Source organism: Rhipicephalus microplus, chromosome 5 (genome assembly GCF_043290135.1).
Source record: "Rhipicephalus microplus isolate Deutch F79 chromosome 5, USDA_Rmic, whole genome shotgun sequence".
Classification (NCBI taxonomy): Eukaryota; Metazoa; Arthropoda; class Arachnida; order Ixodida; family Ixodidae; genus Rhipicephalus; species Rhipicephalus microplus.
Genome location: NC_134704.1, coordinates 131432965 through 131448148, shown reverse-complemented (window position 1 = coordinate 131448148; position 15184 = coordinate 131432965). Strand labels below are relative to the sequence as shown.

The following is a 15184-nucleotide window of genomic DNA, read 5'->3' as shown; positions in this document are numbered from 1 at the left end:
CCATTTTTCAAAATTCCTTGACTAGCGCTCCTATTGGTCCGCGGTGACCGATTCGGCGGCAGACGCCGCAAAAATCGGTCCGAGAGCGATCGGCGCGGAGAGGGCCCTTTCGGCGAATCTCGCCGCCGCCGAACCGGATTCGGAGCACTTTCGGCGGCCGGAATGCTCAGTGTGAACGCGGCCTTATAGGGGAGACTGATTCGCTCGCAGGATTTCAAGCTGCACGGTTGTGCCCTCGCGATCTCCGACGCCAGCGTAGCTCCCGCTGACTGGTTCGCCCTCCGCGGTCTCCTGACGCCGTGCAGCTCTCGCATTGTGGCGCCCCGCCCTTGGACTGCTTCGACCGGATCCCCACTTTCCTATCTCCTTCTTTTTTCCGTCGCTTGCCTGTCTACTTCTTCGTCTATTTTCCTTCTATTCGTTTTATCCCTCCTTCCCCCCACCCCTATAAGGCACTGCGCCGTGTCGCCTGAAGGCAGACAGAAATTAGGTGCCTTTTTCCTCTTCATTCTAACCACTACCACCGCTTATAGGGGAGACTCGCTCAAGTTTGCCCGCCAACGCCAGCGCTTGCCTTTCCCCTGCCAAGAAAAGCGCACAATAGTAGCGTGTAGCGACCCTTCCGCGCCCTTTGGCTTCCACGCATTTGCGAAGCGCGCGCTGCACGTGGAACGTCCCTCGTTTCGCGATGTCACCCCAACAGAAAGGAAGAACTATTGCTGCGTTGTCAACTGTCACAATAACCATGCAAACACGAAGGGGTCGACTCCAGTTATACCGATTCCTAAACCAATGGTACGGAACAAGCAGACGACAGGAATGGATTAAAGCAGTGCGCTGAAAAAAGTAAGAAAACAATTTTTTAAATTAAAATTAACACGCGCACAATACATTCATCATAACGGGTGTTAATTCCTGCGTCACCGTTCCTCCTATTTATCGAGTTACTGGGAGATGCGCGTCCCCATCTTAAAAGTATAAATTACCATAATACTTTCAACTTCCATCTTTAGAGCAATAGAGCAATGTGAAAAAATTGCGAAGAAATGTCTTTATGCTGCTGCTATTATTCGATATTGTTGGGGACGTAGTAGTTGAAGCTGTGTGCACATGTGTTATTGGTGATGTGTGGTTATATATTTTTTATATCTACGCAGCGCCGACAGAAGTGGGTGGTTGCCAAAAGCTTGAAGAATGATTTTAGCAGACATTTTGTGGGAAACTGCAAAAATGACTTAAATCTGCTCCCGTCGTATGTGCCAACATTGTTTCCAGTGGATTAGAATAAACGGGCACCTCACGCAGAAACGGTGCAGAGGTATGAGAGTGTCACAAACGACTCCAATTTTCGGAGCATCCGCGGGCCCCACCTTCCAAGGAAGGGCGCTTTGGTGTTGGGGGGACGACATCCGGCGACTTTAACGACCCAGCGCGGCGCCGGCTCGTCTTCCCTGCATCGGTACCGGAAGGGGCACCGGCGATCTAAACAGGGAAAATTACTCCCAGATGAGACGGGAACACGTGTACGCCCCTGAGGTGGTTTGAACTGCATCGGAAGGGCAGTTGACGTACAGCCAGCAACAAGTGCGGTCGTCGGTGTCGCGAGTCTCGCGTAGGCGGCGAGCAGGAGTGACCCGTGCAACGTATTGAGACGGCTGCAATTCCGGGCACCCTCGTCGTCTACCAAGCCGGCGAGACCTTCAGCGGCACCCGTCAACTCCCCTACGTGCACCAAGAGCTGGCCTGGTCCGTATGGAACTTTTTATTGTGACTTTTTTTTTTAACTGTTGAATTATTATAACCAGCCTTTTGTTTTTATTTGTAGTTTTATGCGCTGCGACGCACTTTGAAATTCAAAAAAACGCGACCAATGATCATTCTGTAATTATTTCCTTGTAACCCTCTTTTAAGATTTCCATCTTGTTGTTATTTTATTAATGTTCCGCATATTTGTCTTTTGTCTGTACCTCTTGTAGTGTTCTTTTAGAGCATAGTTTGTTACATAGCTGTTCTCTCCATCGCGCATCAGTGTTATTCCTCTCTGTTATTTTCGTTAACTCCTGCCTTTGCCCTTGTTTCAATTAAATGCTTGTTTATGCGTAATGATACTCCGTGTCTGCTCTATGAGTGCGTCGGTCAGGCCCACACATCACCACACGTGCAACCCCGCACGGGTCGACCAACCCGCAAATAAATTTGAAATGTGCCACTTCGAGGCCTTTCAGGCGTCGCAGGCCGAAGCGTGAAGTGGAAGCCAGCGAGTCTGCCGCACGTCGATGTTGGATCGGCGGGGCCTCACCCGAAGTGTGTGACATTATCTGGCGTCCGCGCGACAGGACTGGCCGACCACGTGGTGGTGTCTGGGAGACCGGCGTAACTCTGAGCCAACAGTGTGCAGTCGCCTTGATATTGGCCCGTTGTTCGGCAGCTAGTCGTAGCAATGGAGGACACTGACTTCGATAAACTTGTGGAGCAGGGCAGGGGTTTCGGTCTCGAGGGCAGAGAATTGTACGATTTTGTGGAAAGAGAGCGCAGTAAGCGTAAAGAAGAGCGTGATGCGGAACGCGCATATTTCAGGCAACTCGCGGAATTCGAAATGGAGCAAGAAAAGGAAAAATCCCGGCTCCGAATTCAGGAGGAGAGGGAGCTTTTGTCGTTGCGTCAGCAGTCCACTCCCCAGTCGGGACAAACCACAGGCTCAGAAGCGGCCGGGCGCATGCACCCCATTAGCCCACACAAACTGATGCCCCCATTTAATGAGGCACGTGACGACCTTGACGCCTACCTGAGAAGGTTCGAGCACGTCGCGCAAAGTCAAAGGTGGCCCCGCGAAGACTGGGCTACAGCCTTAAGCCTCTGTCTCAATGGGGAGGCGTTGAATGTTTTCAGCCGGATGCCCGCGTCAGATTGTACTGATTACGAGAAGCTGCGAAAAGCACTAATGATCCGTTTCCGTCTTACTGAGGAGGGGTTTCGCGAGAAGTTCCGAAGAGCTACACCAAATAACAACGAAACTTGCTCACAGTTTCTAACTCGCCTGAGAAATTTTCTCGAAAGATGGGTTGATCTTGCGGGTACTGGCAACAGCTACGAGGCGCTCTTTGAATTAATCCTAAAGGAACAATTTCTGAGCACTTGCGCAACCACCTTGGAACTTTTCCTGAGGGAAAAAACAGACGCTTCACTAGGGGATATGGTACAAAGAGCTGAACAGTACACGGAGGCGCATGGCTGGCGCAACTTCTCGAGGATGGCGGCAGCGAGAGAAAGGGCGAAAGCGCCGACTATCCAAACGGGACAGAGTCGAGACTACCAGCCGCTGGATGGAGCTAAAAGGCAAACAGAGAAACGGTGTTTCTTGTGCTCGAGTACCGCACATAACGCCGAAAATTGCAAGCTCTCCAACGGTGGCAAGGGCGATCAGAGAAAACCGTGTCAGATATGCGGAAGGCCAGGCCACCCTTCCTGGAAGTGCTGGAAGAAGGGAACAAACAATGACCGTGCATCAACGAAAGAATCGGCAGCGGCCTGCATTGATGAAGGATTCTTAGAGTTGAAGAACGGCGAGAGAGTCCCTGTCGTCAGTGCCGGCATCACAGAAAAGTACACTGAAGTTACCGAGCGGCTTCCTGTGCTGACCGGCTTGGTAGGAGGCAGAGAAGTTCGCGTCCTCAGGGATACCGGCTGCAACACGGTCATTGTCAAAACTAGTCTGGTCAATCACGATGACTTTACTGGAACAAGCGCACCAGTCTACCTCCTGGACCGCTCAGTGAGGATGCTGCGTGAGGCATGGGTCGACGTTGAGACCCCATTTTATTCAGGCCGACTGAAGGCAAAATGTATTGAGAACCCCATATACGATCTCATCCTGGGTAACGTAGAGGGTGTACGACCGGCTGATGACCCCGATCTACACTGGAACCTCCCAAAAAAATATGATGTTGGGAGCAATGTGGACGCATCCCAAGACGCCAAGGCAGAGGTGCAGGAGCTGCTGACGGATGACGGTACGGGGGAGGAGCAAAAGGGACAAGAAGTACCTCAAGCCAACCCCGCGGTTACGCGCTCACAAAGCTGTAGGGAAACAACTCGGAAGAAGTTGCGGGTACCTGAAGCTTCCCTGGACGTTAGCCGGGAAGCACTAGTCGAGGAGCAGAAAAAAGACTTGACATTACAAGCTGGGTTCAATCGCCTAAATATTGAGAAACACAGCAAGAACAGGGACCGCCACACGTTTTTCATACAAGAGGGATTACTCCAAAGAAGGTACGTGTCGAAGTCCGGGGAAGAGTTCTCACAAGTTGTCGTACCAGAAAAATTTCGTGTCCCAATAATGCACTTGGCCCATGATGGCGCCATGGGAGGACACCAAGGGGTGAAGAAAACGCTCTCGAAGATTCGAACCGAATTTTTCTGGCCGGGGATGCAGGCTGACATGAAGCGCTTCGTCGCGTCCTGTGACATCTGTCAGCGGACTGCGCCTAAGGGACATACCCGAAAAGTGCCCCTGGTCAAAGTACCCATCATTTCTACTCCCTTTGAGAAGGTGGCGATTGACATAGTTGGACCGCTTTTTCCCAGGTCAACCCGGGGCAACAAATATATTCTCACGATGGTCGACTATGCCACTCGGTACCCAGATGCTGTTGCGCTACCAAGTGTAGAAACCGAAAGGGTGGCCGAAGCGCTGGTGGAAATGTTTTCGCGCGTAGGTGTGCCTCGCGAAGTCCTCAGCGACCGGGGCACAAACTTCACTTCCGAAGTTATGAAGGAAGTCAGCCGCCTGCTATCTCTCAATCAGCTCCACACAACCCCGTATCATCCAATGGCGAATGGCCTGGTCGAGCGGTTTAATGGGACGCTCAAACAGATGATAAAACGCATGTGCCAGGAGAAACCGCACGACTGGGACCGTTATCTCGCTCCGTTATTATTTGCTTACCGCGAAGTCCCACAGGAAAGTCTCGGATTTTCTCCATTTGAATTGTTGTACGGAAGGACTGTTCGAGGGCCGCTGGCGGTTCTAAGGGAGTTGTGGACAAATACGGCTCTTTCGGAAGAGTTGAAGACCACGTACGAGTACGTCATTTCCCTACGGGAGAAGTTAGAGCACACCTGTCGACTGGCGCACGAGGAGTTGGAGCGTGCAGGGGAGCGCTATGGCAAGTACTACAACTTGAAGAGCCGAAAGCGTTCCTTGAAACCGGGGGACCAAGTACTGATCTTATTGCCCACGGATAACAACAAGTTGCTAATGCAGTGGAAGGGACCCTTCAACGTTGTCAGCAAAAAGGGGGACGCCGATTATGAAGTCGAGGTCGGCAGCTCCTGCAAAATTTTTCACATCAATATGTTGAAGCGCTATCAAACGCGAAGCCCCGAAATTGCTGGAGCTGGGGCCATTGTCAATTGCGGAGACCCGGAAAGTGGGGACATCGAGCTCTTACAGCCTCACCAATTGCAGTCTTTCCTGGACGTGAAGATATCTGATCACCTGTCAGTGCAACAAAAAGCAGAGGTCACCCAATTACTCCAAGAGCACCAGAAGATCTTTTCGGACCTTCCTGGAAGAACAGGGCTGACGGAATGCAAGCTCGAACTGACCAGCGAACGACCCGTGCACGTCCGACAATACCCAATGCCTTTCTCAGTGAGAGGCATTATAGAGGAAGAGGTAGCCGAAATGCTGAAGCTGGGTATTGTGGAAAGATCTGAGTCACCCTTCAATTCCCCCGTCATCGCTGTGCGAAAACCAGATGGAACACACAGACTGTGTATCGACTTTCGTAGACTAAATGAAGTCTTGGTGGACGATGCGGAGCCAATCCCGCGGTCTGATGAGCTGCTTGCGACGGTGGGCACGAAACGGTTTTTCTCGAAGTTGGATTTTGCCAAGGGGTACTGGCAGGTACCTCTTGCTCTTGAGGCAAGACCTAAAACAGCGTTCGCTACCGTATCGGGGCACTACCAGTTTTGCTATATGCCTTTCGGGATAAAAACTGCACCGGCCGTTTTCACTAAACTCATGAGACGCGTCCTCTCGGACGTCCCAGACGTCGCGTACTATTATGATGACGTACTAGTCGCAAGTACCACGTGGGAGGAGCACTGCCAACCCTCAGGGAGGTATTCATCCGCATCGGTGAAGCGGGGCTGACGGTAAAACCGGCAAAGTGCGAAATAGGCATGCAGCAAATATCGTTCCTTGGGCATCAGATCGACGCCGGGGAGCTTTCTCCGCTTTCCGGGACCTTGGATAAGATTCAGAGGGCACCTCGGCCAACCACGAAGCGACAGGTGCGATCCTTCCTTGGGCTAGCGGGATACTACCGGGAGTTCATTAGCGATTATGCAACATTGACAAGCCCATTGTCCGACCTCACCCGAAAGGGGCTTCCTAACACTGTGAAATGGGGCCCGGATCAGGAGAACGCGTTCGTTCAGCTCAAGAAATGCCTGACAACCACACCCATACTGAAGCTTCCAGATTTCGAACGACAGTTTGTTCTACGGACTGACGCATCGGATAGGGGAATCGGAGCGGTGCTTCTCCAAGAACACGAGCAGATTCTCCACCCCGTGGCCTATGCTAGTCGAAAGTTGCTACCCCGAGAGGTAGCATACTCAACGGTCGAAAAGGAAGCTCTTGCTCTTGTCTGGGGAGTCGAGAAGTTCCAGGTTTTCTTGTACGGGAGACGTTTTCTTGTTCAGACGGATCATGAACCTCTAAAGTTCATTCAGGGGGCGAAATGTTCCAATGGACGAGTCCTTCGTTGGAGTCTTAAGCTCCAACAATACAGTTTCCGAGTACAACACATAAAGGGTTCAGAGAATGTAGGGGCTGATTACATGAGCCGAGTCGGCGATGAGGAGGCCTGAGTGTACTTAGGTTCAATGAAACGCAGATGATCGCGTCGCGTATAGCGGCCTTTCACATTCGCTTTATTTGGTTTCTGTTTTATTCATGCCATAAGGCCGCATTTTTAAGTTTTTTGCATACATGGATACTTCGTACCTTCTTAATTTTGTCTGAAACATTTCTGTATCACTTTCATTTAGAATTGCTCGGTATTTTTGTTTTCTCCTGGCATTGAAAGAATTATGTGTTGTGATTATCTTGTGATCAGTGTCATGATGGCCCGAAGGGGTGCTTCGAATGCAGCTCCCTCGATTCTAGCAGTGTGTGTTTCTTCGCGTTTCATGTGTGTGTCCGCGTCGTGGTGCGCGGGGTATGACATTCATCGTATAGTGACCGTGAAGGTGTGGTGTGTCGGGTGTTCTCTGCCGTGTCGTCCACGTCAGCGAAATGGTGCGCGAAAAAGAAAAAAAAAAGAAACGCGTTGGTGGACGACCGAAACACTGAAAGCTCGCGAACATTGCGCGTTTGTGCTTTTCTTGAATATTACACAGCAATATTCTTGAGAAGGGGGCTGTGTCACAAACGACTCCAATTTTCGGAGCATCCGCGGGCCCCACCTTCCAAGGAAGGGCGCTTTGGTGTTGGGGGGACGACATCCGGCGACTTTAACGACCCAGCGCGGCGCCGGCTCGTCTTCCCTGCATCGGTACCGGAAGGGGCACCGGCGATCTAAACAGGGAAAATTACTCCCAGATGAGACGGGAACACGTGTACGCCCCTGAGGTGGTTTGAACTGCATCGGAAGGGCAGTTGACGTACAGCCAGCAACAAGTGCGGTCGTCGGTGTCGCGAGTCTCGCGTAGGCGGCGAGCAGGAGTGACCCGTGCAACGTATTGAGACGGCTGCAATTCCGGGCACCCTCGTCGTCTACCAAGCCGGCGAGACCTTCAGCGGCACCCGTCAACTCCCCTACGTGCACCAAGAGCTGGCCTGGTCCGTATGGAACTTTTTATTGTGACTTTTTTTTAACTGTTAAATTATTATAACCAGCCTTTTGTTTTTATTTGTAGTTTTATGCGCTGCGACGCACTTTGAAATTCAAAAAAACGCGACCAATGATCATTCTGTAATTATTTCCTTGTAACCCTCTTTTACGATTTCCATCTTGTTGTTATTTTATTAATGTTCCGCATATTTGTCTTTTGTCTGTACCTCTTGTAGTGTTCTTTTAGAGCATAGTTTGTTACATAGCTGTTCTCTCCATCGCGCATCAGTGTTATTCCTCTCTGTTATTTTCGTTAACTCCTGCCTTTGCCCTTGTTTCAATTAAATGCTTGTTTATGCGTAATGATACTCCGTGTCTGCTCTATGAGTGCGTCGGTCAGGCCCACACATCACCACACGTGCAACCCCGCACGGGTCGACCAACCCGCAAATAAATTTGAAATGTGCCACTTCGAGGCCTTTCAGGCGTCGCAGGCCGAAGCGTGAAGTGGAAGCCAGCGAGTCTGCCGCACGTCGATGTTGGATCGGCGGGGCCTCACCCGAAGTGTGTGACAGAGAGGCAGTGAAGCGCATAACTATAGGTTTTTAGTTTGACGTTTTTGTGGTCCGCCCCGCTCCGAGAGCACCCGCGAAGCCGCAGCGGAGCGGCGGCTGATTTTTCTCTTTTAGTTATTCGTTGCCGGCAGCGAAGCGGATCTTTCGCAGTTGCAGCGCCCTCTGGTCGTTTTCATCGTCGGTAAACAAAATAAAAAACATTTTTTTCACGTATACATAGCAAAACAATAACGTATAAATTTTATTTTCATGAAGTATTTAGAAATCCACTTTCAGTGTATTAATCGTCTATTTTTTTGACAAAGAAGCAAGCTCCGACTCAAAAGCCAGCAAGGTTCCGTTCCAGATCCATTGCAAGCATTCACTATGTGTTGTTTGCGCTTTTGACGCGTGTGTGGCGGCGGCGTTTCTTTTTTTCACCGTTGAAATTGTGTTTTCGCGGCTTGCGCTGGGCAGGTGACGGCGAACCTGCAGCACTCGCGGAAAGCGTGCCATCTCCGGAGGCAGCCATCTTGAAATGAGCAAAGTTGCTGCACGCACGAGAGAGGGCGCGCGCGTTGTCCCCCTTCCGCTTGCAAAAACGGCAGCGACGCACCGCGCTCCGCTTAGGCTGCTCGTAAGCGGACCGTATTCCCCGCTCCGGTAACCCGCTTAAGGCCTTAGCGGAGGGCGCATGCGCACTCGCGTTCCCGCTCCGCTTGGCTGCTAAGCGGAGCGTAAAAACGTCCAACTAAAAACCCCTACTATCTATGCATTTAAAAGCATTTTCTGAGGACTCTTGATTCCTCATTTCAAGCTCAGCGAGAATTCGTTTTGCGTATGCGCAATTATCAAGTAAAGCTAAAATAGAAGGGTTTTGATCAAACATGACACTTTCATACCGCCACATTTTAAGAGTAAGATTGGAACGCGGTTAGTAACAGGCACGTTGGTTTTTTGATAGTTGTCATACAAAGTAAAAATGATTCAAGCAACAGACAATGCAAAATGTTTTGTCAATAAATTTTCAAACGTAGCTATCTCCGTGAAGTTCACGTATGAAATGTTTCTGTACACACAGATGGACACAATGGCTAGTGTTTTTTAATGGGGCATTTTGCCATCGTACATGTTTTCATAGAGCTTGATTTCATATGCAGTACTTGTTTTATTTTCTGAATGTAAGGCGTTACTAACACGATCACGGAAAACCCTTAAATGTATACTGATTTTCAGACTTCTTGTACAATTTATACTTGAAGATGATAAAAAAATATTATTATCTGGCGCACTATAGATATGCTCAATGTTGATCACCGTACAATATCTGAATAAAAAAAACTCCAACGTATAAACGTTGTTGTGTACGGCACGATCTAATCTCTGCCACAACCTTATTTTGCTTATGTGGAAGCGTCATTGTGTGAGGGCAGCCAGATCAGCACAAAAATTCGTAGAGCACGCTGTGCCGCAAGGTAGTGCTCAAGATGACCCAGCAATGCAAGATGAAGAGAACTCTGTTTTGCTCGATGTCACGCTTTCAAGTGATTTAGAATTGCTAGAGACGCCTCTCGCACCCACCAGTAATTTGCTTCACATCGGCTACATGGCATGGGCAGACGCTGCCTTTTTATCAAATTGCCCTCACGAAAAAAAAATCCTCAATTGCAGCGATCCTGTTAAACGCGTACAGAAGCGTATACATCCTAACCGCGCGTGACGCGAAACTCTCACAAACACGTGCAGAACGCGTGCAGTGTACGAGCAAAGCAACGCGTTTTCAAGGCAGGTTGAAGTGGACAGCGAAAGGGTAAACACTCGAGTAACCAGTTTTCACCCCACATTGACTGACAGCGCCAGGCTCTGCAGCACCTCCCTCGGCGTGAGTCTCCTCTATAAAGTGCATTCCCACTTAAAATGTGCGTACAGGAAGCCAGAATCTTAAACTGTGCTAGCGCGGGAAGTTGCTGCCAAGCGCCTCAAGCGAGCTCTGACTGAAAGCGCGGACTCACGTTTCAAGTGCGACTTTCTAGAGAGCAGTTTCGGCCACAGCTGCAATGTGCGACAGATTGTGGTTTGCTCACAACTTCGTCACGGTATCGACAGACTGACTGACGGACGGTCAGCAAGACGGGTGGACCACGCTTCGCCACATTCATCATCATTCACTACGTGGATATACCACAATTTTTTGGCAGCACTTTCTAGCTGGGTTTATCATACTTTTACCTTCTATTTCCGAGAATTTTAGCTTCACTTCGTCCTTTTTTATGCTCAATTTTAGCTAGCAGCAAACTCTGCCACTTAGCAGTGCTCTATGGTCTTATTCAGCGTAAGATCCTTCGCCAGTAGAAGCCACGTTCGGCGCTTCTTGACTACCATCTCACAGACCAGCTCTATTTACAGACCCGTCTATTCTTTCAAGTCTCCGAAATTTCAGCTCGCGGCCTTCAGCATGACTGAAAAACGGACAGCAACCATGTAGCAAAAGTGTGCCTGTCTTCCTTCCCCGTCGCATTGAAGAGGTAGCTTCAAGCATCTAAAAGCTGGACCTTGGACGGGAAGTAGCGTAGCAGACGTCGCACCGTTTCGCTCTATACAGATTCATGTCGTGTGGGGCTTGGTGTGATTTTCCGATAGTGCCAGGTGATGTTACATAGGTTGTCGTAAGTCATCACTTGACATGACGTATGCGGAGTTTTTTTTTTGTTTCGTAGTAGGTTCAATCACTATGCTAATCTGCTATCCACTCCTCTACTCATACTTGCAGGTGATTCTCGCGAACGTGATGACGTATTTATTGCATCTACCAAATTTACGTTTCTTGCTACTCTGCAAGTATTCACGTGAAAGCGGGACAAATCACCAGGTTTTTTCTCCATCAAACTACCACACAATTTTCTCTTGCTTGTGCAAACACACTGGCTCTACGATATAATAAGCATGCCATATAAGCTTACATACTATCGTTCCTAATTCGTGCATAAAAAGGGCTTGTGCAGCAAATGCCAATTTCTCATACCCTAACGCATTTTTCCACAAAATGAGTGTTGAAACACTACCTGTAGTTAGCCTTGTTCAGCAAGAGAGGCATTTTTGTATAATAATCTGATTGTGACCTCTATATTATAAATCTTATAATATTGAATCAATAAAAGAAGATCGACCTACACTTTTTATGGAGTACCCGCATGTTAGACCCACATGTGTATGAGTCCATATCGTCACAGTCACGTTTTATTTCAAAACGTTTATCAACAACAACAGTTCTAAATTGTGTCGTGTTCGCTGTTGATGAAATGTACCTCTTTGATGCACTTTCAGAGTACACTTTATTTCAGAACTTGTTCTCTTTTCTTCTATGTTTGTTGTTCGCCTGCAGATTTGACCTTTTGTTCACTGTGTATGTTCCGTATGTGTAGGCCCGTAGATACTGTCATATTTGCAGATGTCATGTTAGTAGGATAAAAAAAAACAATACTACAGAAATAAAGTCATTATATTTCGCACAACACTATAAAAACCAATAATAATGAGAAATATGATGTTGATTCGGTGATAGAGTGAGGACAAAAATGAATTTTTGAATATGTTCACTCTCGTGAAGTAAGGTTTTAATACATCTTGTCCTCAGTGTTATCTGGTTCTTTTAATATGGGGCGACAGGCATAGAGATCATCCCTTTAAGTAGCCTACACAACAGTAATCACCCCTTGACTAACGACAGTGCAACAAGTGTATGCACTCGCGCGTGAAATTCCTGCAGAAAGGTGAGTCTGTCTATGCCTTCCCGTCGAGCCTTACGTTGCTGGTTGGCACCGTGTAAGCCTACGCGATGATCAAACACCAAATACATAAACGTCGAGAACCATCGTTTCCAGGCTCTAGCAGTAACAGTACTATCACTTTTGCATTTTCGACACAAACACGTTTATTGATGCAAGCACACAGATTGTACACTATGTACCGCTACGCAACAAGTGAGTGTGCAGTGGACGTCTGTGTACATTACTTTCTCTATGTCTTAAAACACGAGTACCGCAGCTTAGAAATTGCACACTATATCACAAAATTATATCACCTTTACCTCAATAAGTAGACAATAGCACAGATCCTTGTTATTTCATCACCTTTCTCTATAGACATTCTTTAAAAAAATGTTTCAGTAAGGTAAGACAACTGCATGCTCCAAAAATTTAGCTACACTGTAAGGTTTGTCATTTTTTACTTCAGTAATATCCGCTCATACTCGGCGCTGAACAGCAATAAAAGCAATATACGGCAAAGAGGTGCTGTAGGGCTGCTCTAACAAAGCGATCATATTTCGAAATGCCAGATGCTCTTTTAAGTTTTAAGTGGGAAAATAATCTTGCTCTGCATACGTTTTCAACCCCGTTTCGCGGTTCAAATTGACTAGTATATTCAGGAATGTCGGCTGCGAGGCACTGTGCTTTGAAGCGAGAGTCGAGTGAAAAGCTCAAAATTTGCTCATAACCTAATTGTTCCCGCGCAGAGCTGCATTGGTCAGAAGAGCGTTGGCGACAGGGTTAATGCTCGTGTTACTGTAGTTGACGTGGTGCAATGAACTAAACCCTATGCTGTTCGACAGTGAGTCCTCCGGCGTCTTCTGCGGGTTATCCTTGGAACCTTTGCAGGACAGCACTAGTTTCAGCTCCTTCCACAGCTCAACCCAGACAGAATCCTAAAAGAACAAATGAAGGAAGCTTTAATAACAACACCACAAGTTCTACGTCCCAGAATCAAGATTATATTATGGGAAATCCCGTAATGAAGGGCTCCGAAAATTTGGCCCATCTGGTGTTCTTTGACGTGTGCTGAAATCACCCAGCACACCAGCCTCTAGCATTTAGGCTCCCTCAAAATGTGACCAGTACGGCCGGGATATTAGTCGACTTAGAGGCATATAAATCGTATTGTCACTGGCATCCTTACAACAAACATCTCATGAATATATAAAGCCTGAAGACAACACATCTATATCACCAATAGCAGTAATAAGGATATTTTATATCTCTTATGCTGCGTGGTTAAGTCAAGAGCAGATGAGCGAAATCCTTACACATTTGAATACATTTTTACCATACGCCTCAGACCCTCCTTTCTTTGAAAAGCTTAGGATGGCATGTACGCCCCGTTATAAAAATCTCATTTGACTGCTGTGAACTTCCACATTGCCTATAATGAGGAACACTGTCTCAAATATCACTAGTTCTATGGCGAAGAACTTCACTCGCGCTCTTCAAATAACACAGACTTGAACTACTTCAGAAGAACAGACGGCTGGCCCGTTAGTTGGCAATAGTTCTTGAATACGGCGTTGAAAATGACACGGGCACCAGAATGGGTGGTTTGTCCAACAGTCGCCTAGTGCCTAGTGTACGTATCGTTTTCACGCAGCCTTCAGGATGATGATTATGAAACAACAACAACAACAATATATATACAAATTATTATTATTATTATTATTATTATTATTATTATTATTATTATTATTATTATTATTATTATTATTATTATTATTTCTACCAACTCGTATTCTCTAACATGCCCTGACATCGGGAAGTACACGAGCCTCCACCACTTTGACTCTATCGAAACATGACCCCCATGGCCGGAATTGAATCCGGGACCGTCGGGTCAACAGGCAAGCGCCATAACCACTGTTTCACCACTGCGGATGAAACTCTTGTCACGTGACAGAACAAGCGCGCGCGTTCGTCCTATGGTCGGGTTAACAGAAAAGGGGTGCTACGCAAATGTTCCTCCTAAGAAGCCTTCATGTGCATGCCGGGCAGTGCGCACATGAAGAATTTTTAGTTGCTCCGCCCCTTCAGCGCAAGCTAGGATTTAACAAGATTTTCTTCCTCCTACTTGCTCGGCAGAGAGAAACAGAGAGAGAGCGCGAAGTTTGAGAATAAATAACTATAACAGTCAAATGTGACTAGATTGAACTCGGTTAAAAAATTATCCTTTATATCGAACTATTTACAAACACTACAATGATTTAACCTCCACGCATTGGAATATTTACGGCTACATCGAGCGAAATATAGCCGCAGCAGAAAATATCAAACAATAGGGAGGGCGATAAGGCACAGAGAGTTAGCTTTTCCTCATAAGAAGTTAGCTTTTCATCATCGAAGGCGACTTTCACGCACGTTTTGGGGACACTGTGTGGTGTGATTAGGTGAAAGCGCTAGAGAGAAAGCAAAAACCATCGCTTGCCACTGCGCGATTTGTCCCTTGATTCGTACTGACGCAGGCTGCCTTCCTTGCATTATCATAAAACAGTCGAGTGAAGCCAACTTGCGCAACAAAATTCACATATAGAAAAGCGGGCTTGTTGGTTTTGAACAGCATCTGATGTATCGCGCAGCTAGGAAGGGACAGGGCAAGCGCCACATAAAACACATACAGCACTGTACGTGTGTTAAGTGGTCCTTGATCTTGCCTTTCCTAGCTGCGCTATACACCAGACGAATCGAAAATACTGGAATTTTTTCAGTTGATACAGAAGTATGCGATATACTGAACTCAGTTCGGTATATCCGTGTTCGACTGCGTAGACAGTTGCAGCCTAACAAATAATACGTGCTCCACTCACGATATTCTGGCGCGCCTGTCATTGACTTGTGCAACTCCGGAGGCATGTCATCTATCTTCGAAGTGCCAGCACATTTTCTGTACTCTGTAAACACTACGCAAAATCTCGAATTGAAAGTTTTTCTTCCTTAGAATACTTCTTTTGCCTAAGCAATGGTG

The 15184-nt window shown here is 47.6% G+C and overlaps 2 protein-coding genes across 2 annotated transcripts in view; one reads left to right on the top strand and one right to left on the bottom strand.

Annotated features, from left to right (window-relative positions):
• The first annotated feature begins 3193 nt into the window (after positions 1-3193).
• On the top strand, positions 3194-11789 carry LOC142817177 (uncharacterized). Its single transcript, XM_075894241.1, has 3 exons — positions 3194-4932; positions 5077-5911; positions 11784-11789. Exons 1-3 carry the CDS (start codon positions 3194-3196, stop codon positions 11787-11789), a joined length of 2580 nt encoding a protein of 859 aa, XP_075750356.1.
• Positions 11790-12307: 518 nt separating this feature from the next.
• The window catches only part of LOC119173713 (glutamate receptor ionotropic, kainate 2), a 117156-nt gene continuing 114279 nt past the window's right edge, over positions 12308-15184 (bottom strand). Inside the window, exon 15 of the mRNA XM_037424504.2 lies at positions 12308-13103. Within this exon, the coding sequence (XP_037280401.2) occupies positions 12897-13103 (207 nt within the window). The 3' untranslated portion in view covers positions 12308-12896. The remainder of the gene's footprint in view (positions 13104-15184) is intronic.

Coding starts and splice junctions, on each gene's coding strand:
- LOC142817177 (XM_075894241.1), top strand. CDS start 3,194: ATGGTACAAAGAGCTGAACAGTACACGGAGGCGCATGGCTGGCGCAAC. Junction 4,933..5,076: donor GACCGTTATCTCGCTCCGTT/ATTATTTGCTTA, acceptor GTTGAAGACCAC/GTACGAGTACGTCATTTCCC.